This window comes from Hippocampus guttulatus, chromosome 2, assembly GCF_054856545.1.
Source record: "Hippocampus guttulatus isolate MCC_2025c chromosome 2, RoL_Hgut_1.0, whole genome shotgun sequence".
Lineage (NCBI taxonomy): Eukaryota > Metazoa > Chordata > Actinopteri > Syngnathiformes > Syngnathidae > Hippocampus > Hippocampus guttulatus.
In genome coordinates, this window is record NC_141262.1 from 7,283,242 (window position 1) to 7,308,655 (window position 25,414).

At 42.1% G+C, this 25,414-nt stretch overlaps 1 protein-coding gene across 2 annotated transcripts in view; it reads left to right on the plus strand.

Moving 5' to 3' along the window:
* Positions 1 to 18,375, plus strand: part of diaph2 (diaphanous-related formin 2) — a 397,003-nt gene extending 378,628 nt beyond the window's left edge. For both annotated transcript variants that reach the window (XM_086133318.1, XM_086133344.1), the window contains one exon: positions 12,813 to 18,375. In XM_086133318.1, coding sequence (XP_085989444.1) covers positions 12,813 to 12,877 — 65 coding nt within the window. In that variant the 3' untranslated portion in view covers positions 12,878 to 18,375. The remainder of the gene's footprint in view (positions 1 to 12,812) is intronic.
* The last annotated feature ends 7,039 nt before the right edge of the window (positions 18,376 to 25,414 follow it).

The following is a 25,414-nucleotide window of genomic DNA, read 5'->3' on the forward strand; positions in this document are numbered from 1 at the left end:
AGGATGAGAGTAAACTTCAGCTGCAAGGGGCATTAAACAGCTCGAAGCCTCTTTGTTGATGACTTGGTCAATATTTGTCACTGGCTGCTTATTGTGAGTTGAGTTGAATAGAGTTCACTGCTGTGATTAGGTGAAATGTGGTACAAATGAATGGAGACCAGGCCAGGGAATAGTCTGCCTTTCGCCTGCATGAACAGGATAAGCAGTTTGGAAAATGGATAGATGGATGAACTGGATAAATGTTGGAATTAAGCCTCACATTTTTGGCATGTGAAGTATTTTGCACCTTTCCTCAATATTTGACTTTATTTAGAAATTCTTTATGCTTGTGAAAAATGTCAAGTTGTGTGGAACACGTGCAGAGCTCCTTCCATAGGATTGACACATACGGCAAAATCTTCAAAAGCAGCACTTGTGCTTCCCGATCTTATTTAAGTGGTGTGCACTTTTTGACAGCAATCCAATACTATTCGTGGAGATGCAGCCTGCGCCATATTTTTCTTCACCGTGAGCAGCTACTACGTGGCATGAACACACATTCTTGGAGGGAATGCAGCGTCTTTTTATAGCCGGCCTTATTTTATTGGTATTAACACTGTCAACACGATGCTAAGATTCCACCTGTCGGATAACGTCTTCCGACCCAAACGGATTAGTGTGTGTATTTATATATGTAAACACATGTATGTGTGTGTGTGTGTGTGGAGAGCGAGGGGGGTGGGTGGGGGGGTCGGGGGGGGGGGTTTAATGTCCTGGCAAACATAGTTATGTTTGGGACGATCAAGTGGGTGTCGTGCGTTTGTTTGTCATCCTAGTGAAGGTGTCATTGTGCAGCCGAAGCCCTGTAAGCTGTCAGATGTTGAGAGATGCCTCTCTTCCAAAAGGGCGCGCTTTCTGAGCTTTTCCTGTCTATTATTAGCACCGTCACACTCATCGGGGGGGCTCGAACCATGCGCCCGACGCCCCCGCGTGTCCCTCAAGCAGCCGCCAAGCGAGAAGCCACCATTCCGACGACAGGAAAGGCCCCACACTTAAAACACACACTCACCCTTTTGGCTGTAAACTTCAAATACCCTTGTCCTCTTTTTCGTCATGATAAACACCAAGCAGCAGTCATGAGGCACCAGATTGTCAGGACTTCTAACTGGGTTCCAGGGACCACTGGAAGTCCGGGATCTATAGGTCAGCGAAGTGATTTGCTATTACCGGTAATTATCATTTTTTAAAGTGCATACCTACATATTAGATTAGATTAGAAAGCCTTTATTAGTGCCACAGTGGGGAAATTTGCAATTCAAATTTTGCAATTTCCAATATGAGGACCTGCACACCAATGAAAGCAATATACTAAAGCAATTACACCCTCTCCCTTCGATTTGGGCCAATTGAAAGCTCTGATGTGATTATGATGTGTCAAGTGAATCGCTCATCCTGACATCACTCACATAACTCGTGAATTTGTTGGCTTGTAGCATTTCCAGCAGACGGACAAAGGGAACAGCGTTCAACAAATGTGTACATGTTTTTGATCAGAGATGCAAGTTAACTTATCAAGATGATTTTTTTTAAATTGCTGAGTCTTCATCAGAAGATTAATTTCATTTCATCATAATAGTAATCTATATAGCGCAATCTTTTACTGGTAAAACATAAACATGTTTTGTTGATTTATTTTTTGGGGGCGAGGGGATTACTGGAAATTGCACACAAATCATTTCTCAAATGTTTATGTTACCAGTGAAGGTGATAGGGTGACATCAAAAAACTCCATAGATTGAGATGTGTTACTATCTTGTCATCTGCATCACAAACAGAAACATAGCAGCACCATCAGATTGTCGTTCCATTCCATTGTCAAGCCCAAATAGGGGGAAAAAAAACATAAAAAAAGAAAAACAAGGAGCAATCAATGGATCTCACCCCACCTCCAGCTGTATCATCACAATCTATCAGTGTTTAGCAGCCCATCATTTGTTGTCTGAGGGCTTTTTGCTTTTCTTGTCTTTTTTATTTTCTTTCTTCCTCCTCCCGCATTTGCTTGGTGATCCATCAGCCGATTTACCTTATCACTGTGGCCAACCAGCCATTTCGGCACCCGTCTGTCTGTCAAACTATATCTTGGCTTTCATTCGTCTAACTAGCGCTCCGTCTCCGCCCTCACCTGTCAGTCATGCGGCTTGCCTCGGCTGCATCGGCCCACTCGGCGATGAAGTCACCAAGTCAAATTTCACTTTGCACTTCATTAGCGCTTTTACACTGTTTCAATGACTGTAACACTTCATTTGGTACCCTCGCTGAAAACCTATCAGTTGAATTAGATTTAATACACTAGGTAATAAGATGTGTCCTTACATTACTCATGTTTGGTGGTTGTGGTTTGCATTGCATCCTAATGAGAGGCGTAGGTGATGTTTCATCTGATTTAGCTGTCATTGTCAAAAAAATATATATCGTACAGCGGATTCATAGTAATTCATAAAACAGTGCAGTGCAGATCCAAAGCTCTGAAAAATGCAACCACAACAACAAGGACTATTCAGTAACCATCAGATATATATTCTTTCAAGATAGCTGCAAAAAAAAATAATTCATGGAATTGAAAATTGGGGGGAGGCCCGGTGGTCGACTGGTTAGCACGTCGGCCTCACAGTGTAGAGGTGCAAGGTCTCGATTCTGGCTCTGGCCTTCCTATGTGGAGTTTGTGTGTTCTCTCACATGCCTGCGTGGGTTTTCCTCCCACATTCCAAAACATGCATGGCAGGTAAATGGAACACTCTAAATTGTGCCTCAGTGTAAGTGTGAGCGCGGATGGTTGTTCGTCTCTGTGGGCCCTGCGGTTGGCTGGCAACCGGTTCAGGGTTTCCCCCGCCTACTGCCCGAAGACAGCTGGGATAGGCTTCAGCATGCCCACAATCCTCGTGAGGATAGGTGGCTCAGATAATTGATGGCTGGATGGATGAAAATTTGGGGTTACATGCTTTTCAATCAACAACTATGTGCCTAGCAAATCATGTTAAATGTTTTTTGGGCAGCAACAGTACTACATCGCTGTCAATCAAATTGAAAACATTATCACCTCTAAGAGATTGTGCAGCTCTAGTATGATTGGCAAACAAAATATATGAGACATTGGAATAGATATAAAAATGAGTATTTTCCTTCTCCATGTAAAGTTTTGTGTGTGTTTTCCCTAAGATCCTTTCACATGCAGCGTGCTATCTTATCTGTGATCTAAATAGCTCCGTCACAGCATCCAAACGGAAGCAGGGCACTGCTTTGGCTCAGTGCGGCACGGTTCAAGCCCCAGTGGAGCAAGCCAGACACTGATGTCAATGTAGTCAGGGGTTCTGGCCTCCCACAGAGGCCCAATCAGTCTTAGAGGATCAGTGACGGGCCCCCCTTAGGCACCGGTGTTCCTTGGCCTGATGGATGACTCTCTCTTCCTGGCTCAGGTCAGAGAAAAGCAGGCTTTGGCGCCTCGCTCCATCTGTGCTTCTGTCCCTGCTTCGTGCATGCCTTGTGGTTCGTCGGGCGGTTCGGGAAGCCGCCGAGGCCTCGAAACAAAGCAGAATGCATACGATAGGCTCACTTATAGACAAAGACGGCTCTGTGTTATAAAATCCCGTTGCACCTGTAAGTCTATGGCCAATATTTGAGAATTCTTCAAAGCATGGAAGAAAAAAAAAGTGAAGTCAAATGGCAGTTGAACGGGGATTTCGTCTTGAGGATATTTGTTTCTTTCATGTCTCTACTTAGTTTGAAGCCGGCCTCATGAAACAGCACCGCTGAGCAGGATAGTCAGGGCTGGGGGTTTTGCCTGGGGCGCTGATGGAAGTGTTTTTGTAAAACTCTTCATTTGGGCCACGTGTGTCTCGGCTTCCTCCCAGAATGGCAAGCGAAATTGTTCAGATGATTCTACCCAGTTAAGTGGAGTGAGTTCAGGATTTTTTTTTTCTCTAAAACCCAAATGGTAACATGAGGAGCGTTAAGGCTTCAAAGAGAATGATTAGCCTCTCACACACTGCCTGTAAAACATTTTCCTCACTGTTTTTGTCGACCGACATTTAGAATTCCCTGCCATCAAACATAACAGCCACAAAGAGACAGGATTTTAGGCAACCCGCAATTCCTTGACCAGTGTATTTTCTCAGGCTGGATTTACTGTACATTGCAGGTCAAGGTGCCCCGTTCCAATGTTATTCCTATTTCCAATGAATGAATTAGGATGCCCAAATTGCATATAAATAACCATCAACACAAAGCTGCGGAAGTAAACAGTAATCCAAATATTTACCTTGAGTACGTACTCTTAGGTGGCTTTGGGCCACCTGTGCCACCCATGGATTTAAATGAGGTAACCTGCTTAATAATTGACACCCTTTCACTGTAAGATATTGGGGCCATATTTCACTGCCTCTGCTTTTACTGTAGTTTAGATTTACATGTGTGCCGTTGCCTTGGTTTTCAAGTCTTATATGATTCAACAAATGCTCTGGCACAATAAAATAATTGCTTCCGGCTTTCGAAAAGAAAATAATCTTAAAACATGAATAAGAAAAGATAAGATAAGAAAACCTTTATTAGTCTCGCAATGGAGAAATTCCCGATTCACAGCAGCAAAGTTATGAAAGGAAGAAGTAGAACAACAAAATATAGGAGCTGCTGGAAAGGCAGCCACTCACGCGGCGCCATTTTGAAGTCAAAATAACAAAAATAACACAACACAACACATAGGACACAGACAGTCGTGCAATCTTCACCACTTTTCTGCATACGCTTTGTTGTCTGAAGCAGTTATAGATGAAAGAGGAGAGGATCAAAGTGTCCTTTCACCAGTGGATCAGGGACGTCATGCTGAAAATGTGCACACGTCTGCTACAAGCTAAGTTTTGAAAGCAAACGCGAAGCTATAGCGTCCATTGACGAAAAAGAGATTGGCTCACATCTCCTGTCCCATGTAAATCCACTTCAATTCCAAGCCGCGACTCCCAGTTCCACATCCGCATCGGCGCTCCGCGCTAACGCTCCTTTCTTCTCATCGTCGGCTCCTCAAGCCTTACATCCATCCAGCCGCAGACCGTTCAACAGCACCGATCTCTCCGCTGAACAAAGCGGGGCTGTGAAAAATGCTGCCCATTACAGGCGCAAGACACAAGCGCCCCGGGACTGTCCAGCAACGACAGTCAAATGGCGCCGACATTCCTCCCAGGCAAAAACACTGCTGGTATACCCATGCTGCCGAGAAGGCGCAACCACCAAGCACAGAGTTTCCTCCTTGATGAATGTCGTGGCCAAAAAATGCTGAAAAAAGTCCACATCAGGTCCACATGACGTAACAACAAACACAAAGTGACAAAACAAACCAAAAAACAACAAAAAAAGCAAGGCTCACGAGAGCACTTGCCGACGGCTGCCTACTCGGGCGCCATCTTGACTTCAAAGAATAGAGGAACAAATCAACTTTTGGGGGCTTTCAGCACGCGAGCACATTTTTGGAAGCAACGTTGGCTTTCAGAAAATGTGTATTTTAAGCAAACAAACACGAAATTGGGTGGAGATGAGGCACAAACAAAAAGCTGTCCATTTAGGTTTGAAGAGGAGACGTTTTGGGTGAGGGATTGTACTTTGATGAACTCTTCGAAAATGTACCCAATTAAGCCCCAACTGGAAGCAGAAGGGCCATGTTGAATTTCCAAGCCACTTTGCCAACACAGTCTAATGCAGGTGGAGAGTTGCTTCAAAGTTTTGATGATCATTTCAAGTATTTGACATGAAAACGGGCATGCGACAGTCTGTTCGTCGCTTCTTCCAGATTTCATTTTCTACTTGCATTTACATTTCTAAAAGTCACATTTCTCAGCTTTTCTCAAGCGTCTTATGACTTTTCCCTAAGATCTTTTAAAAAACTGTTGGTGCCACACTGAAATTTGACAGTAAAAAGAAAAGCCGGCACCGACCAATGTTTTTGCTTTTATCCGAAATCCAAAGAAAATTACCAGTCGTTCTTCTGAGTTTGGAAAAGCAACATTTGGAGTGGCCGCAACATATGAGAGTGTACAAATGACATGTAACTTGGCTGGGTTTTACATTGGTGAACACGGACTGGTGACTTAATGCCTGCTCGATATCCTCACTCTTGTTATTCTGCTCAAGTTTATTAGTGCTTCCACCTACTGCAACGCATGTGTTTGGATTGTGCTTGTTTCAACCAGAGTTTGTGTTGCTGAAATCTGAAGGGAGTGCGCAAACGGCAGAGGATGTGCGAGCGTGGGGGCTGCAATTGTCGGCGCGATGTGTTCTGGTGGCATGGCAGAGCTAAGACAGGCCTACATAAACATGCTGAGGCAAGATACTGAAATTCACCCACTATGTACACACTCTGTGCTCTGTGTTTTGTCTTGTTTTTCCCACTGTGTAGTTTTGCTCTGCTAAATCCCCCCCCCCCCTTGTTACTGGCATTACGTCTCGTGTTTACTCTGAAAAGCTGGCCTTCCCTGATTTGAAAACCCTACCCGGTGGGCACAGAAAGCAATAAAAATCCTCAAACAGGAATTTAACCTGGACATCGGCACGAAATATCCCGGTATTGAGACTCGGCATGCGCATTCCCACTCTGACACTTTGTGTACACGAATGCGAGGGGCAAGCGGGGTTTAGCTGACAGTGTGTTGAGATAAACGGTGATAAGCAGTGAGCACGGTGACCATAACACATGCAATCACTTTTGACAGCGCGGGATGTGGTTAATCTCTTCATGTCTCTATCACTACTCTATCTCAGCGGGTACCGTGATGTGCTTGCCTGACGAAGTTGCCGACTGACCCAGTTAGTGAATGCAGCCATTATAAACCCCACCCTCCGTAGCAACGACCCCCCTCCCCTTCCTCTTCCTCGACAACGGCATCTCACGACTTCCCTCCCCTGGATTCCATTCACGTTCCCGGCTGCTTTTGACAAAAAATAAATAATAAAAATCTAGGTTCTCAACTGCCACTCAAGAAATACCACGGCAGAACAAATGTTCCTTTCCTTTTTTCTTTTTTTTTTGCGAACGGCCAGATCTAATGTGCATAAATCCAGCCTATTCCTTCAACACTCAGTACACTCAGTTCAAACTCTGAAGGGAACGTCACCCGACTTTGACGTGAATGGAATCACAGCACTTGCTTGGATGTAAATGTTTATTTTATGAGATGAGTAGGAAAAGAACATTCAACCATCGAGAAGATTTGATGAGTTACAATTTCTCATGAAAAAAAAGGAAGGTGGTATCTCTCTAAATGTCACAAAAATATACAGTACATTTATAGAAATGTAAAAACAAACAAATATTAAAAAATGCAAACAGTTAATAGACTGCTATAATTTTCCCCCTGAGTATTTTTAATAGATTATCAGCATGTTGAATTCCCACACTTACTACTGTGCTTGTCATCATCGTATCCCAACAAGGTATAACCTGGATAACATCTCTCTTGCCTTTTGCGTGTTTATATGTACGACAAAGGGCTTTGATTAAATTTGAATTTACTAACGTCCTATAAAAGATCAAGATGTCTGGTGGGACACACTGCGGTCATCGATCACCGTGAATTTCTTTCGAGTCTTCTCTTCCATCTTCATTTCACATGCTTCTTAAATCACGGTGGGACAAACAGTACGCAAGGAATAAGGGCAACTTTTTCCCTTTTTCCTCCACCGGCCAGTGGCTTTTTTTTGTCCAGTTGAGCTATTTCCTATCCCGCGGTACTTGTTGGGAGTGATTACTCTTCCTGCCGAATCAGGAGCTGTGTTTGCCGCAACTGTAGTTTTGCGATACCCGGGCCATAACTTTTGCCTCGAAGAAATAGCTCCTCTCCTCCAGCATTCCATTTATACGCCATATCTTGTCCCCGCGTAGGGAGTTCCATTACTCTGGAGCGCAGAGAGGTGGGGAGGGGCTGAGGAAAGGTGCGAGGGAGATGAAAAGAGGTGATAGAAGGTTATGGCTCTGGCTAGAGATGCTCTCCCTTTTGACAGCACGCCAAAACACAACGTGTCGGGCCTTAGATTTCATCAAATTTACGATGTTTCACCTCATCAAAGCAGGAAGTGCAAAGTGAGGAAGCGAGTGTGTCAGAAATAGGAAGGAAGAGAAATCCATTTGTTCATTTGAAAAGGGGCACATTCTTTCTGCGACATTTCAATGTCTTCTCATCGAGATTTATTCAGAAAATGGACAAAAAAAATAAAATCATTTGGCTTTGACTAGAATATGTAACCAGACAAAATGGCTTGCATAATGCTATCCTGCCGCCCACACATTAAACAAAAAAGTATACCTGAATACTGCTCTGCCACACAATCACCACATTTTGCCATCATTTAATTTAAGGAGTTAATGGCCAATATTTAGTTTTCATTTATCCTATTTTCTCACAAATCTATATCATTGCTCAATCCACACATGTGGATGTCATTTTTACAAATTATTGACCAATCTACAGTGTTGAAAATGGCCTGCACTCACTGATAAGATGAGAAAACCTTTTTTTGTCTCGCATTGGAGAAATTCCCAATTTACAGCAGCAAAATTATGTAAGGGAGAAAGTAGAAGACAAAAGTATATAAATAAATTCAAATATAAAATATAAAATATAGGGTGGCCCAATGGTGCACAGTGCATGGGTACCGGGTTGGCTTGGATAGAACTTTATTGTCAAATGTGCAAACATGGAGTTTGCATGTTCTTCCCATGCCTGCTTGGATTTTCTCCGGGTACTTTGGTTTCCTCCCACATTCCAAAAACATGCATGACAGGCTTATTGATCTCGACACCAGTGATAGAAAGACACACTGTCACATTTGTGTTATGCATGCCTTTAAGTGGGCATGGCTAAGTGAGTGACATCAGGAGCTTTGACTCCAGATCCTGTACACTTAGTTCTGTGTTAGCATCTTCTCCCTGCTCCTTGAGAATGAGTTTCTATCTTCCCGTTCTATAGCCTAAAATCAGAAATTGAAATTGAACTTGCTTGCAATACAAAGGGAAAAACATTGATCAACTGGGTGCTCATAATTTGAAAAATATGGAAGTCGAGTTACCGCTATATTAAATTGATTTCCTCCACTTCAAATTTCACCGTCGACAGCAGTTTCCACGTGGCGGCCTTAAATGTTAGTTCGAAGTCCAGAGGCAGATGTTATCCAGATAATATTTAACGCAATGCGGCATAAACCTTTCCCCAAAGTTTTCGTGTTTATGCCGACCACTCAGGGTTAATCCCACTCGGTTTTCCATGCTCCAAGCATTTATTGGATACGTTCCAGCTCTTCTCATGCACATGGAAGCATTTTATCATGATGTAACTCTGCGCAATTAGCTGTAGATGACAGGAACAAAAAAAGTCAGCATAATGGAAGGGGAGAATCCGACAAGGGTTCTCCGTCGTCCACCGTAACATGAAATGGCGTCTCACTGGAGGCCCTCCAAAAGAGGGCCTGAGAGGGTTGTGAGTTAACTGTGCCGGCTTAAGGCCTTTGCCTCGCCTGTTTAGTAATCTTGGCATCATCCCCTCCTACTATTACCCTTGTCTTATTCAGAGCCTCTCCCTCGTGGCAGGGATCATCATGATATACACGCAAGGATACCCTCGTGTGCTCGCAACACAATGTTTGCCGTTTCTTCAAAGCCATGCAGGGAGAGTGTGCTTCTGCTGTGTTTGCCAGAGGCGCCGTGGCTTGATTTTACACTGCCCGTTGAAGTACCCAATTCAGTTTTTGAATGTATTTACATGTACATTCCAAGGGAAACATCACCGACATACATCTGTACATCTTTGTACTTATTGAATAACCTGAGTTCCAAAATGCACGAGAACAAGTCTATTGCAAACATAGGACTGATACAAACACTGCAATTAATGACGAAAAACGAACGTCAAATACCCAATAAGACTTACAGAATGTTTAAATGGGCCCCTTGCTTATTTAGAATCTGGCATTTGTGACACATACAGTATGGCGGGAGATGGGCTTGCCTTGTTGAACAATCCTACAATGCTAACAGCAAGGGTGACGACACTTTTCTTGCTAACAACCCGAGTGGATCCATAATGTTCATTCCACACGTCTTCAATGAAGAGCTACTACTGCGCTAAAGCATACAGAGACGGTAGAACGCTAACATCAAAATAAGTGAGCGAGAGAAAGTGCAACTGCAGTTTGACAAGGATTTTACATAATGCGCAGTAGCATTTGCTACAATAACACAAAGCAAGGCAGCAAGCTGTGTACAGAAAGCAAAAAATGCTTGCGCTTCTTTTGTAATGCCGGCGAGAGAACTGGAAAAGAAGGCATCAGAGAAGATTCAAAAACCGTGACTCTGAGATCTTGTGGTATGCAAAATGTTGGTTTTTGAATCGAGCTCGCATTTTTTGTGCAAACATGAACAGTGTGGTGTATGTGCTCAAGGTGTCCAATTGAGTTGAAGCGAGTCATTGCAATACAATCTGAGGAGTTCAAAAGAAAAAGAAAGTGGTTTGAGGGGCTTTGATGGAAGTTTGCATTAGTGTTTATATGCGCGTGTGTGTGTGTGTCTGTGTGTGTGTGTGTGTGTGTGTGTGTGTGTGTGTGTGTGTGTGTGTGTGTGTGTGCGCGCGCGTGCGCGTTTTGTTGAAATTTTGCTTTCAGACAATTCTGTTTTCTATGTTTTCATTTGGCGAGTTCTCGACAGCAAATAAACATGACATACAGTAACCTCCTTTTTTCGCACTACATTGTTTGTTTTCAGCTTCCTTTTTTTGGTGCATTTTGGCGTTGCTTCTTTGGAAAGCGAGTCATTCTCCACCTGTGGATATCACGGTGATTGTGTTGATGAGCAGCAAAGTATTTAGTCCATGCACGCCAAAATCACTGATCTGTCTTCCCTCTCTCCTCCTGTGCACCATCTGCATGTTGGGAGACGGAGCACATACAGGAAGTGCTTCTGCTGTGTGTACTCGTGTGTACGTGTGTGCAGCCATCACTCTCTGCTCATTACCTGACATGATAGAAGGAATGAGTGCCATTAAACAGCACCCAATCTGGGACGGCTGGCGACCCTGCGATGGGGCTCTCACCGTGGCGGTGGCTCATTTGGTCATCACAGCAAGTCATCTCCAGGAACTTCCCGCGTGTGTCCAGCCACGCGCATCTGCGGAACGGATGGCGAGCGGCTGGCATTGTCAACGGGCGAACATGCTTGGAGAGCACAGCGCCTGATGATTCTTTCAGATGCTAGCCATAAATGGTTAAATAAATAAATAAGTGTGAATTGGTGAAATCTGAGCATGAATTATAATTGCTGGGGTGGATTGGAACTGCAATGGAACCTTGGAACGCCAACACAAATACAAATCTAAATTAATAACCTCACACATTTGATCTCTCCTGAAATCGAAGCACATTATCTTGATGAAACCTTTTCAACTAATCGACCCCACCGTTTTTTCACCAAATGTTTTTTTCTAATTAGAAAAGAAAAATCATTAAATTCACATCAGGCAAAGAACAGTTGTTCTATGTGTGTCCTTTTCCAACATGCTCCACTATCACGGCAGACATACAATATGAGCACACGTTTTACCAAAAGTTAAAAGCCATTATGCAAAATCTTATCAAATTACTTTGGACAAGGAACTGTTTGCGCTAATCAATTTTTTTCCCGTTTTTTTTTCTTCTTTTTTTTCTTGTGAAACCTTGTTTAGTTATTTGCTGATAAAACTCACCAGTTATGTTTCTGTAATGCCATAATGTGCGACAAGAAGTCTCCAAAGCTCTGACCAATAGGAAAGTAGTATTTATTGTCAAGAAAGTACAATGTTGAAGGGAAACCTCACAAGTAAGAATAGAACTTGCTATGTCAGGCAGGGTACTCCGGTTTCCTCCCACTTTCCAAAAACATGCATGGCAGGCTGATTGAACACTAAATAGTCCCTAGCTGTGAGTGTGAGCGCAGATGGTTGTTTTTCTGTGTGTGTCCTGCGATAGCGGCTGGCAACCGGTTCAGGGTGTACCCCGCCGACTGCCCGAAGACAGCTGGGATAGGCTCCAGCACGCCCCACGACCCTTGTGAGGATAGAGCGGATCAGAAAATGGATGGATGGAAGTGGAAATTATGGGATCATAATTCGGGGTATGGGTTCAGCTATTAAGAAGAAGAAGAAGAAAAACCTTTATTCGTCTCACAATGGAGAAATTCACATTTTACAGCAGCAAAAATATGAAAAGGAGAAAGTAGAAAAAACAAAACAAGTATTTGCACGCACAAAAGGAAAATTAGATAGTTGTAAACATTTTGGGAAGCCGGTAATTACTTGCAGTTCTACTGTGCCCCCAAACTCTCCACTCATTTCTCTTCCGGTTTCAAAACAAAATTCTCAGCATTCATACATTGTCGCTATGTAGAACAGTTTTGTCTTCATCATAATGTTCAAGTTCAAATTTCAAAGTTCAAATCAGTCTTCAGCCTTCTTCGTGATCGCCGCATATAATTGCTTTAACAGCGCGTCCTCATGTCTACCTGACAACATAAGTGCTGTTTTATTGTGCCTTGTACGAGAGATGCGGCTGGAAGGCCGACCAACGACGATTCACAGCCTTTTGTCGTAATCAAGTCAACATTCAATCTTCAGTGTTTATTTGCATCAGCAACTTTGCTGTGAATGGCTTTGATTTGCTTCTGTGCCATCATTTTGCATCTGCATGTGAGCACTGGTGTTCTGTTTGTTTGAAGAGGAAGCACAGGTTCCACTCGTTCTGTGGTTCTGATTTGTTTTCTTTGTTCTGATCAGACAACCGACGTGCAGTCCTCGAAAGGTCCCGCTCACGTCACAACGCCAACCACCAGGCCCGATGATGCTCTCCGCAAGGCTGATGATGAGTGCCAAAGGCCACTCGGACCACTTCCCAACCACCCTGTCGCACACTCAAGCAAAAAAAAAAAGCAACACATGAAAATCATTCATGCCTTAGTCATATCAATTACTCTTAAATGTTGTCCTCTTTTAAATCATAGGAAAAAAAAGTTTGAAGGCTGATGGTGCTCCGCTACTTACGAAAACACCAAGGACTTTGGCGCCATCATGTCAAAGAAAACTTCGAGTGCTTTTAACAAAACACACTGGCTTTTTGAAAAGAAATTCAACTGCCAAGTTGGAAGAAGCCATAGACAAACACAGACAACTGACTTTTACCTGTGAGAGTTGGCGTGAGTTATCCCACAGCGCTACCAGAGCTGGCCATTGCCCATGCCGATACTTCATAGCATGTGACTCCACAGTTTCATTTTGACTCCATACATTTTATTTTTATTTTTTACAGTGCTGTGTTTGCTTTGGCTCACAATTCCATTTTTTTTTCAGGTGAGTTTTATGGCGGAGTATTTATGTGAGACTATCCGGTAAGTGAGTGCGATTGCTTTGAAAAGCCCCTTTTTGTACCTGCTCGGTCGGCTCCTTCTGGTGCAAGGAAAATGCTCTGATGTCGCTAGTGTGAATATAGTGAACCCCCGTTTATCACGGTAATACATTCAAACCTTCTTGCAGTTGCTGGAAATCTGTAAAACAGATTTTAAAAAATGCATGAGTAGTTTTACCCCTTCCACATGCTTTAAACATGTTTTTTGTTTGTTTGTTTTGATTTGGTCTTAGAGTATTCTCAGCACCTGTTCTCATGCTCTTGCTAGCAGAGTTCTATAAATTAGACATGCTTGGTTCAAGATTTGTCTTTGTCACTCCTGTTGAAGTTTACCGAAAAACTGAAACTAAAAAGAGAATTAAGCTTGAAAGGACAAAATGTACAACCAAACCCTAGCATACTGCTGCATAATGTTACACACAACGCTGTGCAATTAATTATCACAAAGAAACTGGGAATGACCTTTCACAGGTAAAAATATGTTTAGGCTTTGTTTTGCATTCTGTATTTATTTAGCACACGTTTTGGCTTTCACATATATACTGTGTGTGTGTATGTATATATATATATATATATATATATATATATATATATATACACACACACACACACACACACACACACACAGGTATATATACACACATATAGTAATCGGAGAAACTGTCATTTCAATGACCATGCATTGCCCTTGACTGGAACTTCACCCCTGTCAACATGGCCGCCAAATTATTTAGTCTGGCAGCTAGTGCACTTTGTCGAAAACGTAGCTCATTTTTGTAGTTCAGTGCAACATTTTAAACTTATACCGATTCACTACACGCAAAATGAAATGTTTCAATATTGTAATTTGATAACTTTTTAACAGTTAATGAAACCCCAAAATTCACCATATCAAGAAATGAGAATACTACATAAGAAATAATCGAAATGAGCTGCTGAAATAAATTTAATTTTTCCCGTCTGAATGGGTGTAAGAAGAAATTTGTGCTACCTGGCTTTAAAAGAGGAATGGCATCATTAGTGAGCAGTACCCTGACAACCATTCTTGCTCTTGTGTTGTTGAGCACTCACTTAAACCTCTGTGTACACCAAACAAGCAGAGTTGCCCACTTGACAGGCACTGCTCCGAATCATTTTGTGGGGTTTCAAAATGTCCCCTCCTTGGTTTGACATAACATGGAAGAAATGACACTCTTTTCTTTTATGGCTTTTGTGATTGTCTAGAAAATGTTATGCTCTGGTAGCAACATACATGCTAAACCATGCTAATGCTAAAAATGACTTCTTCTCTCCCGTTTGGACCGGTTTGTGGTCAAATCACTTCCTCTCTGCAACCAAACCACGCCACCGTTCGTTTGGAAGGTCTCCGAGGTGGTCTTTGGACAGTTTATTTGGGCTGCACTCATTGCAGTGATTGAGTTCAACCAAACACGCCAAGGGAGAAAACCAACAAGACTTTGTTTGTGATCGTCTAAAAGGTGTTTGTATGAAAGCATCCAAAGCGACACCGTATATGATCCATGGTTGTTGTTTTGTCTAAATGCTCATTCGATATTCTATACATTTAAGGGGTTTTAGCATTTTGATAGATTTCCATCATAAGTTGTTCGCTGAAGTCCGTGCTTTAGTTACTCCGGTCCTCAGTGCTCCACCGTTTCATGTTTTAAACGTTTTATTCTTCTATATCAAAGCAAGGACCTTATTGACTTTTGATGAGGTCCTTTCACAGATGTTTAGGATAGCGGGGTTGTTACGGTGTAACCATAATCGTTATGTAATATTGTCATTTGAAACAAACAGCCATTCATTTACCCCCTTGAAACAGTACCGGTGCATTAAAACACTGCCTGGTTAATTAAGCTTCTAAACAGCTTGCATCTTATAACACTGAACAAAATGAATTGTGTTTTTAGGCTACTGTAAGCCACAGGGCATATTTTATGCATAAATTAAAAAACAAGGCGAGGGGAAAAATTTATATAAAGTATGCAAAATCTACTGAGGAAATATGCGTCGTTGACAGCAAATTAGTGCTAGCTCTCCCTGGTGGGCTCTCCCGACGCAGCTGCTTCTCAAGAGCATCTCCCAGTTAATGGAAGTTTTAAACATTCAAACAAACACGCGTCTGATGCTTGTTGGTGTTCAAAATAGTGGAGAAGTCGCCTGGAGCTTTGCGGCCACAGTTCAGGAACGGAGCCTCCATCGCATATTCATGTATTCATGCCTGGGGTGGCACGGTCCACTCGCTCGCTGCCCCCAACTGTAAGCAGATGCTGCCAAAAACAAGCAATGAGTTCAGAATCAAGATGCTGCTTGTCTTAGCCAGTAGGCCTCCAACCACCATGCACTTCCAGTATGGCCCATAGGAAAAAAAGGGCAAAAATAGAAATACATCTATGTGCATTTGGATATTTGGAGATTTTACATTTAAATTCAGTGGTACCTCAAAATATGCCCCCTCCCCCCAAAAAAGTGCCATTGAGTTCAATTATATTTGCCATCGTAAAACATGTATTCATTGTACAGGCAGTTCCACATTAATTGGCATACTGTACGCTATAAGGTAGAAAATCTCAGTGATGTGTGGTTGGAATCATATTTGGAATAATTTCAAAAATAAGATAATGTCTATTTGAATGTGTGGTGATTCTACACACAGTGGTAAGTTAAAGTATGACCCCCAAAAAAACAGCAGTTTCTCATTGAAATGGATAACACGACCAGTCAAAACTTTTTTATTTAATTGCATTACAAAGTGTTGGAAATTTGGACCGGTAGTAAATATCTGGATGGACTCCTCCCAAAGGCTTTACTGTGACCACCAGAAAACCTCTCGACTATGCAGGCAATGTTTTAACTAACATTTGACATTAATGGTCCTTTACCATTTGGAACGTCTAATAGTTAACAACAGTGATACATGAACCAGCTGTCACACATGTTACATGACATTAATGTAATGATAAAACACACACACACACAAAAATATAAGCTATTGCGGCTCACTCGCTTGCGCAATAACTCAACATTGAGTGCTCCTTTCTGTCAGTCAACACCAATATACACTGAAAGCTGAGTGGAAATCTGCAAAAATGAAAAATATACTTGATGAACAAAGTTCAAACTGCCAAATTTGTATGAAATGTGGTGCCTCTTTCTCACCCAGATTTTGGTTAATCTCCAAATTGTAAAACCTTTGGGGCATTCAGTTTTCAAAGTACTATTGTATTCAGCCCAGAGTGTGACTTTCTTCCCCACTCTGCTTTTCAGATGCAATGTCATTGTGCTTGGATTTGTTTACACATTCTAAGAGACAACAAATCCACTCATTCCTCTTGTAGAAAACAGGATTGTGGCACTTATTTGAAGAAAATAAAAATTTACCCCCCCCCCCCCATACCCAACCCCACCCCACACCCCTCTTGTTTGAACCATCCGATAAACTAAAACAGCTCATGCCAAAGTATTAGGGCCACACTGAAGAAAAAAAAGTACAAATTGTGAGAATGAAAGGCATAACATTTCAACAGTAAATTTGGAATGTTTGGGGAATAAAGCCTGTCAGCACAATTGTGTTCAGCAGCTCGAACTGATGATGGTGTTGGTCTATCAGAGCATTTTTAGTGTGCTGAAAGTATATGTTTGTTGTTGGCTTGTTTTTTTTTTGTTTTTTTTGTTTTGTCCCCCCCCCACCCCCACTTCACTTTTGTCTTGTAAAATTAGGATTTTTTTTCTTTTTTTTAATTGTCATGGTACTTTTTTAGTGTGGCTCTAATACTTGTTTGTAAAAGAAATTGTGTGGAAATGTCTTTTCTTTTGTTAAATTGATTTCATTTTAGCAATGTCTTTGTGATTGGGCCAATTCTTATTTGGAAAAAAAAACTCATCACTGATTATATCTTTTTTTAAACTGTTCATATTTTAAAGGAGCAGCACGGCTTTCTAAAGAATCCAGTTTCGTGGAAAATGTACAGACATGAAAGCCTGTTTTCTATTTTCTCCATTGTGCGACAGACATAATTACATTTGTTTATCATTCATTGTAGAGTTTGGGAAGTTCATGTGGTGACAAAGTGGTATTTTTTGTGTATGAATCTTGAAGGTATTGTGTTTAAAGAAAAATAAAAGTGATGTTGGGCCTTTGAGGAAGTTGCAAATGCTGCTGCTTCTGCTTTTGAGGGCTTCATACAAAATATTCCTTTCACCAGACAATTAGACGAGATGCGTAAGAACATTTTCCTTCACCTGCCATGATGACATACTCGTTGTCCCTGTAAGTGTTTGCTCTCTCCTCCCTAATTGTGTTGAATACTGCAAAATCTGAACTGTCTCAGTATTTATGTATGTTGTTTTTATCTTTTTAGCTGAATGAACCCCTTCTGGTGGCCAGTGTTAAGGAAAAGCAAGCAGGCGTATGAAGCCTCCCATTCAAAATGTGTAAGAAAGGTGCCATTTTTCTTTTTTTATAAACGACAGGTGGCAAGCACTTTAATGATACATAAAATGTTTGCCGTGTGGTCTGCAGTCATTTTTCCTCACGAGGGAAAATATTTGCTCAATCTGAGTTCCACTTGCCATGACTAACGTATTTGCCGAAATGTTTCTTATTGGCAAATAGTCCCCAGCTGCCTCGCTTTGTTTGGTTTGCCGCACCGAGACCAAACACGTCTTTTTGCTGTCGTTTGTTTGGTGGCGACTTTGTCGTTAAGCTGCTGCACGTCCTTCGGCCTACCTTTCACGTTGTCGTGACTGTTAATTGATTGTCTTTACACCCTTTCTATTTACATCCTGCTCCATTTGTATTCTTTGACTACGTGGATGGGACATGGTAGAGAAAAATAGAAGGATGATGTGACCCTCTCTTTCCACAGACTATGTAATGGAATATGATTCGAAATAACAACCACTTTTGTTTTATAAACGGATTTCTGAAATTCACGCTTTGTCTCTGTGTTGTTGTGTTCAGTGCAGTCTACACGCATTCTAAGCACAGTTTATTCCGAACACCATCTATCCCTTTTTCTACAGTATGGCGCTTGTCCTTCACAAAAAAAAAAAAAAAAAAATTACTCACGTAAACAATTTAGAGATAAACCAAACATGCATGCAAGCACAATCAAACTTCACACATGAATCAGAATTATCTTTAATGTTTGTTTAAAAACACCCAAGAAAGTCTCTGTTAGTTTTAGAGCCCAAGTGAACAAGCAACTGTGACAAAAATATATACATTTATATATACATATATACGTCGGTGCAGTGAGTCATTGAGCAGTGTAAGGATACCGGTAGTGCAATAATGCTGACACAAAGATGACTGTAAAAATGTTTTTAAGATGTGGGCAATTTACGAAATCATGCCGGTCCATCGCCTGTCATTGTCAGTCTATATTTTTTTTCAAGCAGAACCAAACTGCAATTGTCCAATGATCCGTCTGTCATATTATTTTAACCGTGTTTGTGTCAGCAAAACGGGCGTTTTTCAGTGACGCACCGGCAGGGCTGTCGGCAGTTGAACCGGTTTGTTATGATTACACTGATGAACGAAAACCCACTTCCGCCAGTGGTTATTCCGCCTTTTTTTTTTTTAAGTTTCCCGTCATTCGTCTGCAAATTGGGCATCTGTCGGCGATCGACTGACAGATGTCACAACAGAAATGTGAACAATTTGGCTGTTTAGGAAGTTCATGGCAAGAAAGAAGAAGCTTTAGGAATGTCTGCTGGTTTGCTTGTGCTGAGTTGGATAGCGCCAACCTGAGCAAAGGAGCTGGAAGAGGTGGTGAAAAGGATGTGGAGGGTCCAATAGAATTTTGTCTGCCCTTGTCGTAGTTCTAACGGAAGGGCAGCAGAGTACCTATAATTTTTTCGGCAGTCCTAAATGTCCCTTGCTGTCGGATATTGTCTTCCTATGCGGCATCACCAAATCAGACTCATGGATGAAACACAGGACTGATTCAATGACTGCTGTATAGAACCACCTCAACAAGCTTCTGTGGCAGACCACGCTTGCTTGTGAATGTTCTCATTCATCCAGGTCATCCATTCTCAGAGCATTGAATTCATTGCAAATGGACTGCACTGGTTGTCTTGTAAGATGGTTCGCTTGACATCTGAGAAGGCTTCATCAGTTCATAAGTTTTGGTTGGGTTGCACCAACCTCAGCTGGTATGAAAAACAAAACTACGGCCCAAGTGGAAGAAACCACCCAAAGCATTGGCCATCCAGGCCATGCTTCTTTAGCAGCAGCAGAAAGTAATTTGTACATCATCTGCTGGGCCTTTTTCATGATGGAGTTAATGTTGGTCTCCCACTTGCAGGACCTTGAAGGTCTTGACAGTTAGCACTGGACAGTTGGAAAACGTGAGGGCCAGCTCTGGTGACCTATGTTTCCTGAAGTCCACGATTATCTCTGCAGAGTTGAGCGTGCTCAGCTCCTGGTTGTGTTGCCCACAACAGAGCACCAGCAGCTTCCAAACACTTCCTATCGATGCACAGTTTGGAAAAAAGAACAACGGCTGTGGAGGATTTGTTAAATTAACTCAGTAAAAAATACATATCTGTCCTTGAAAACGTGTGTGAGTGTGTCTGTGTGTATATGTATATGTACAGTATATATATATATATATATATATATATATATATATATTAGAGATGTCAGTTTAGCGTGTTATTACGGTATCAGCATTAATTTCAATCAATTTTAACGTGATTAAATTTTTTATCGTGAGATTAATGCTGCAACACGTCACAGCGGATGTTACGTTGCTCTATAAATAAACCGGAAATAAAACAACAAGGTGTCAGGGTGTCTATGTCCCTTTTGCTCTTAGCATACAGCTTTATGTCATCCATGTAGAGGAGGTGACTGATCGTAGCTCCATTTCTGAGACGGTACCCCTAGCCTGTCTTGACAATTACTTGGCTTCAGAGGTCCAGTCCTATGCAGAACAGCAGTGGGGAGAGTGCATCACCTTGGTATATGCCACATTTGATGGACACTTCGGTAAGTGGCTTGCCATTGGCTTCAAATGTGGTTTTCCACATCCTCATCGAGTTCGCAACAAAGGCTCTTAGGGTCCTGTTCACCTTATACAACTCCAAGCATTCAGTGATCCATGTATGTGGCATTGAGTCATAGGCTTTCTTGTAATCAATCCAGGCTGTGCACAGGTTGGTATGCCGGGACCTGCAGTCTTGTGCGACTGTTCTGTCATCCAGGAGCTGATGTTTGGCTCCTCTGGTATCTCTACCAATGCCCTTCTGTGCTTCACTCATGTACCGATCCATGTGTCCACTTATCTTACCCCAATGATGCCTGACATGAGCTTCCATGTTGTGGAGAGACAGGTTATTGGCCGATAGTTGGATGGGACTTTTTGATCAATCTCTTTCACTTCTGCACACCGAGCTGTGCATTCATCAAACATATGAAGCTTAGTCTCCCAACAAACTGTGATCATTGTTTAGGCGCAACACTTCCCTAATTAGGCTCATTGTAGATCTTGTGAGGTTAATTTGTACTTGGCTGAGAGAAAACATGCTCAAGGAGGCCAATCTAGTTCCTTACAAGAACGTCCGCTACGTTTTCTTGACTTGTCAGGTGATTCAGTGCCGATTGCCTTCCCCCCACCCGTATGATGCATTTGAGGGGTTGGGGCGTTGCTGCGCTTTGCACTAAGCCATGTGAGCGATTACAAAGAAGCGCTTGTCTAATGAGCTTAGGGATGCACTTTGTGTGTGTGTGTAGCACACATTTGTTTTATTCTGTTTTCACGGTTGCGAGCTGCAGGTAGGCCTATAAGTGGCCCTGTCACAAAGCTGACAGATAAGCTGGGCCCACACATTTTCTCTCCTTCTTCTCACCCATTGTGTGACTCTAATGCACTCTCTGACAGATCATTTGCACAGCACAATTATGCTTCATGTCTTTTTTTTTTCTTCTTTTTTTTTTGAGTACTCAAACATTATGGAAATTTGATAAAGTAATGTTGGGCTGCAGGAGCACTTGCCAGATGTGTTCAGGGCACCTCCATCACCATGTTAGAAGGAAAAATATATATATATATATATATATATATATATATATATATATATATATATATATATATATATATGTGTGTCATCCATCCTCCGATCCGCTTATCCTCACAAGGGTCGCGGGGGTGCTGGAGCCCATCCCAGCCATCTTCGGGCAGTAGGCGGGGGAAACCCTGAACCGGTTGCCACCCAATTGCAGACGAACAACCATCACAGACAAACAACCATCCACGCTCACACTCACACCTAGGGACAATTTTTAGAATGTTCAATCAGCCTGCCATGCATGTTTTTGGAACGTGGGAGGAAACCGGAGTACCCGGAGAAATCCCACGCAGGCCCGGGAAGAACATGCAAACTCCACACAGGGAGACCATAGCTGGAATTGAACCCAATACCTGTGAGGTTGACGCGCGAGCCACTTGTCTACCGGGCCGCATATATATATATGCCAGAGAGAGAGAGAGAGAGAGAGATATACATATATATATATATATATATATATATATATATATATATACATATATATATATATATACATATATATATATATATATATATATATATATATATATATATATATATATATATATATATATATATATATAGGGCGGCCCGGTCGTCCAGTGGTTAGCACGTCGGCTTCACAGTGCAGAGGTACCGGGTTCGATTCCAGCTCCGGTCTCCCTGTGTGGAGTTTGCATGTTCTCCCCGGGCCTGCATGGGTTTTCTCCGGGTGCTCCGGTTTCCTCCCACATTCCGAAAACATGCATGGTAGGCTGATTGGACGCTCTAAATTGTCCCTAGGTGTGAGTGTGGGCGTGGATGGTTGTTTGTCTCTGTGTACCCTGCGATTGGCTGGCAACTGATTCAGGGTGTCCCCCGCCTACTGCCCGAAGACGGCTGGGATAGGCTCCAGCACCCCCCGCGACCCTAGTGAGGATCAAGCGGTTCGGAAAATGGATGGATGGATATATATATATAGAGAGAGAGAGAGAGACAGAGAGAGAGAGAGAGACAGAGAGAGAGAGAGAGAGACAGAGAGAGAGGGAGAGGGAGAGAGAGAGACGCGCGTGTGTGTGTGTGTGTCTGTTTCTTGCCATAAACGACTCCATGTTGTTGTTGTCTGCATCAAAGTGTCTCAAATAACGGGAATATTTGCATGGAGACGCTGTGCTTCCAAGATAAGGCCTTTCGTCAAGCTCCCTTTTGGTATTTTCTTGCATGCCACATTTTTTTTTTTTTTTATGATGTTTATACAGCACAGTTCCACTATGCTTTATGTCACCCAATGAATAGCCCATTAACATTTTGGCCCCATCCTCAAACGGTGACCAAAAGCTCTCATGGGATTATTTTAGGGGGTCTTTTTAAGGGTTTAAGGGTGTCTTTTGTTCCTCCACCAATTACCCCCAAGAACATTTGCACCTGAGGCAGACTCAAGTGTGGAATGTGAAGACATTCATTTTATGAATCTGTCGTCATTGTTACTTTTGCTATATTTGATGATGCGTAACAATAAAAAGACACACCTGCCATTTTGTGAAGTTACAGCAATAGAAACAACAATGATAATACTTTTAGACGTGCTTTTTCATGCCGTTTTACTATGAACTATGATTTATAGGCTTCGTACCTTCAGTCTCCTCTTCAGCTTGTAAAATGCTTGATGTCTTGGATTTAAGTCTGGAGATTTGGCCAGTTTCAAATGAAGACACCCTGAACATACGTTCCACTTCATGACCTTGATGACCTCCGTTGATGTTTCTTCCATCCATCCATCCATTTTCTGATCCGCTTATCCTCTCAAGGGTCGCGGGGGGTGCTGGACCCTATCCCAGCCGTCTTCTGGCATTTGGTGGGGGACACCCTGAACCGGTTGCCAGCCAATTGCAGGACACACAGAGATGAACAATAATCTACGCTCACACTCACCTAGGGACAATTTGGAGTGTTCAATCATTCTGCCATGCATGTTTTTGGAATGTGGAAGGAAACCAGAGTACCCGGAGAAATCCCACGCAGGCCCAGGGAGAACATGCAAACTCCACACTGGGAGGCTGGAGCCGGAATCGGACCCACAACATCTGCACTGGGAGGTCGACGCGGACCTTCGGGCCGCCGTTGATTTTTCTTATTAGATGTATTTCTTATTTTACTAGCAGCCGTTTTGTAAGCAGTTTCCCATATTGCCCGCAGTTTTTGAGCATTTTGACGAATCTTTCAAAATCACATAGTATTGTGTTCTGTGAAAATACTCAGTCAGCATCATACCTAAAGAAAGGGTAGGTTTTCTTCTTTCACCCAAAAAGTTTTTTCTCTCTTTCTTTTCTTAAGAATATGCAGCAGAACATGGGATTGTTCTCCAAAAACATCTGCCCAACAAGTGGATAATATCAGCTTTTTATGGAAAGAAACATGTCAATTAGAATATTAACTTTGATACTACTAACTAGCACAACACGTATTCTGTTTTTATGATACATATGCTTCTTCCATTTGAGTGTTAGATGTCTACACTTGTCCGACTTGCCACGTGTGAGCATTTCTCTCATGATTGACAGGAGAAGCCGCAATTCACATCCTAATCTTTCTTTTTGACTAAAAAACTATGCTGATCTCAATGACACTAGGTCTGCTCTTCATTACAGTGGTTAACATGCTTATTATTCACAATCCAGTTGAGATCTTTGTCCAACCCATTTAAAAAACCTTGAGGGGAATTCCCACACAAACTCTGTTGTGTATTATGTGTCACACACCACACGGAACCAGATCACACACACATGCAGGGAGAGTTTCCAGAGTGAAATGGGTGTGCAAACAGTGCTGCACTTATTTGATTTGTGATCGCGTTTTCTTTGGGGGGGCTGTAGATTTTTCTTTTCCACTGCATTTTGACTGATGATGCAATACATGTTATTTTTCATCTTGCAACAATATAACCCAATGCACATTGTGACAAATTCAGAGGAAGGTCGTGGAAGGCTTGGGGTAAGTCATTGTCAAACTTAAACCTTTTTTGAACTGCATTTCACTGGCTGAAAAGGAGACTGACTCCTTCAACAAAAAAAAAGATGATCAAAAAATAAGAATCCATTTAAGGCCAATCCATGGCATTACCTCCTCTGATCTTTATTGAAAAGCGTGTGTTTCGAATTGTGATTGGAGCCCAAGCCTGCCCCGTCCAAGCTTTGGCCTTTCTATCACTTTGGTAAAGGTAATTTGTCACATAAGTCCATAAAGGCTCAGCTCTGTACTTTCTTTAAATTTGGAGCCCGGCCTTCCTTTTCTTCTTGCTAATAGTTCACATATTCTGGCGTTGGCTCTGTAATTTTGCAGATTGTGATCTATTCACTCTTGCCATCTGGAGGTTGTTGCTGATGTCACAATTATTTTAGAGTCTTCTTTTCTGTTATTGTTTTTCTTATTCTACCAGTTTGATGTGATTTATTTCACCAGTGATTTATTTTGTCTCCCGGGCATTCCAAATGGCTGGCTACAGCCAATGTTTGTGCAATGGCTCGGATTGATTTTCCGTCTTCTCTCACATTCACAATGACTCATTTTACATTCATAAAAGGATCTCTGGTTTTCATATTGGTTATTGGCTCTTCACAGGCCAAAACCAAGTCTGAGCATGGGGATTTAGCGCTATTTATTGTTTGAATCATCAAAACAGTAGACACACCTGTCAGTCACATCGTCCAATCCGTTTATGTGCATGAAAAAAGTAGTAGTAGTTTCAAGCCAATGGTGCTATTTTCAACGTTGTGTAAAAGATCGAGTTATAAACTCGTGGACATAAAAGCAGTTTTTTTTTTCTTTGTGCATATCGATCTTGTGATACCAAACTGAATTAACTTTTTTGACTCCCCACCAATTATAAATACGTCAAGAAAAGCCACTACGACAGCCTACCCACGGCATATGTGTCCGT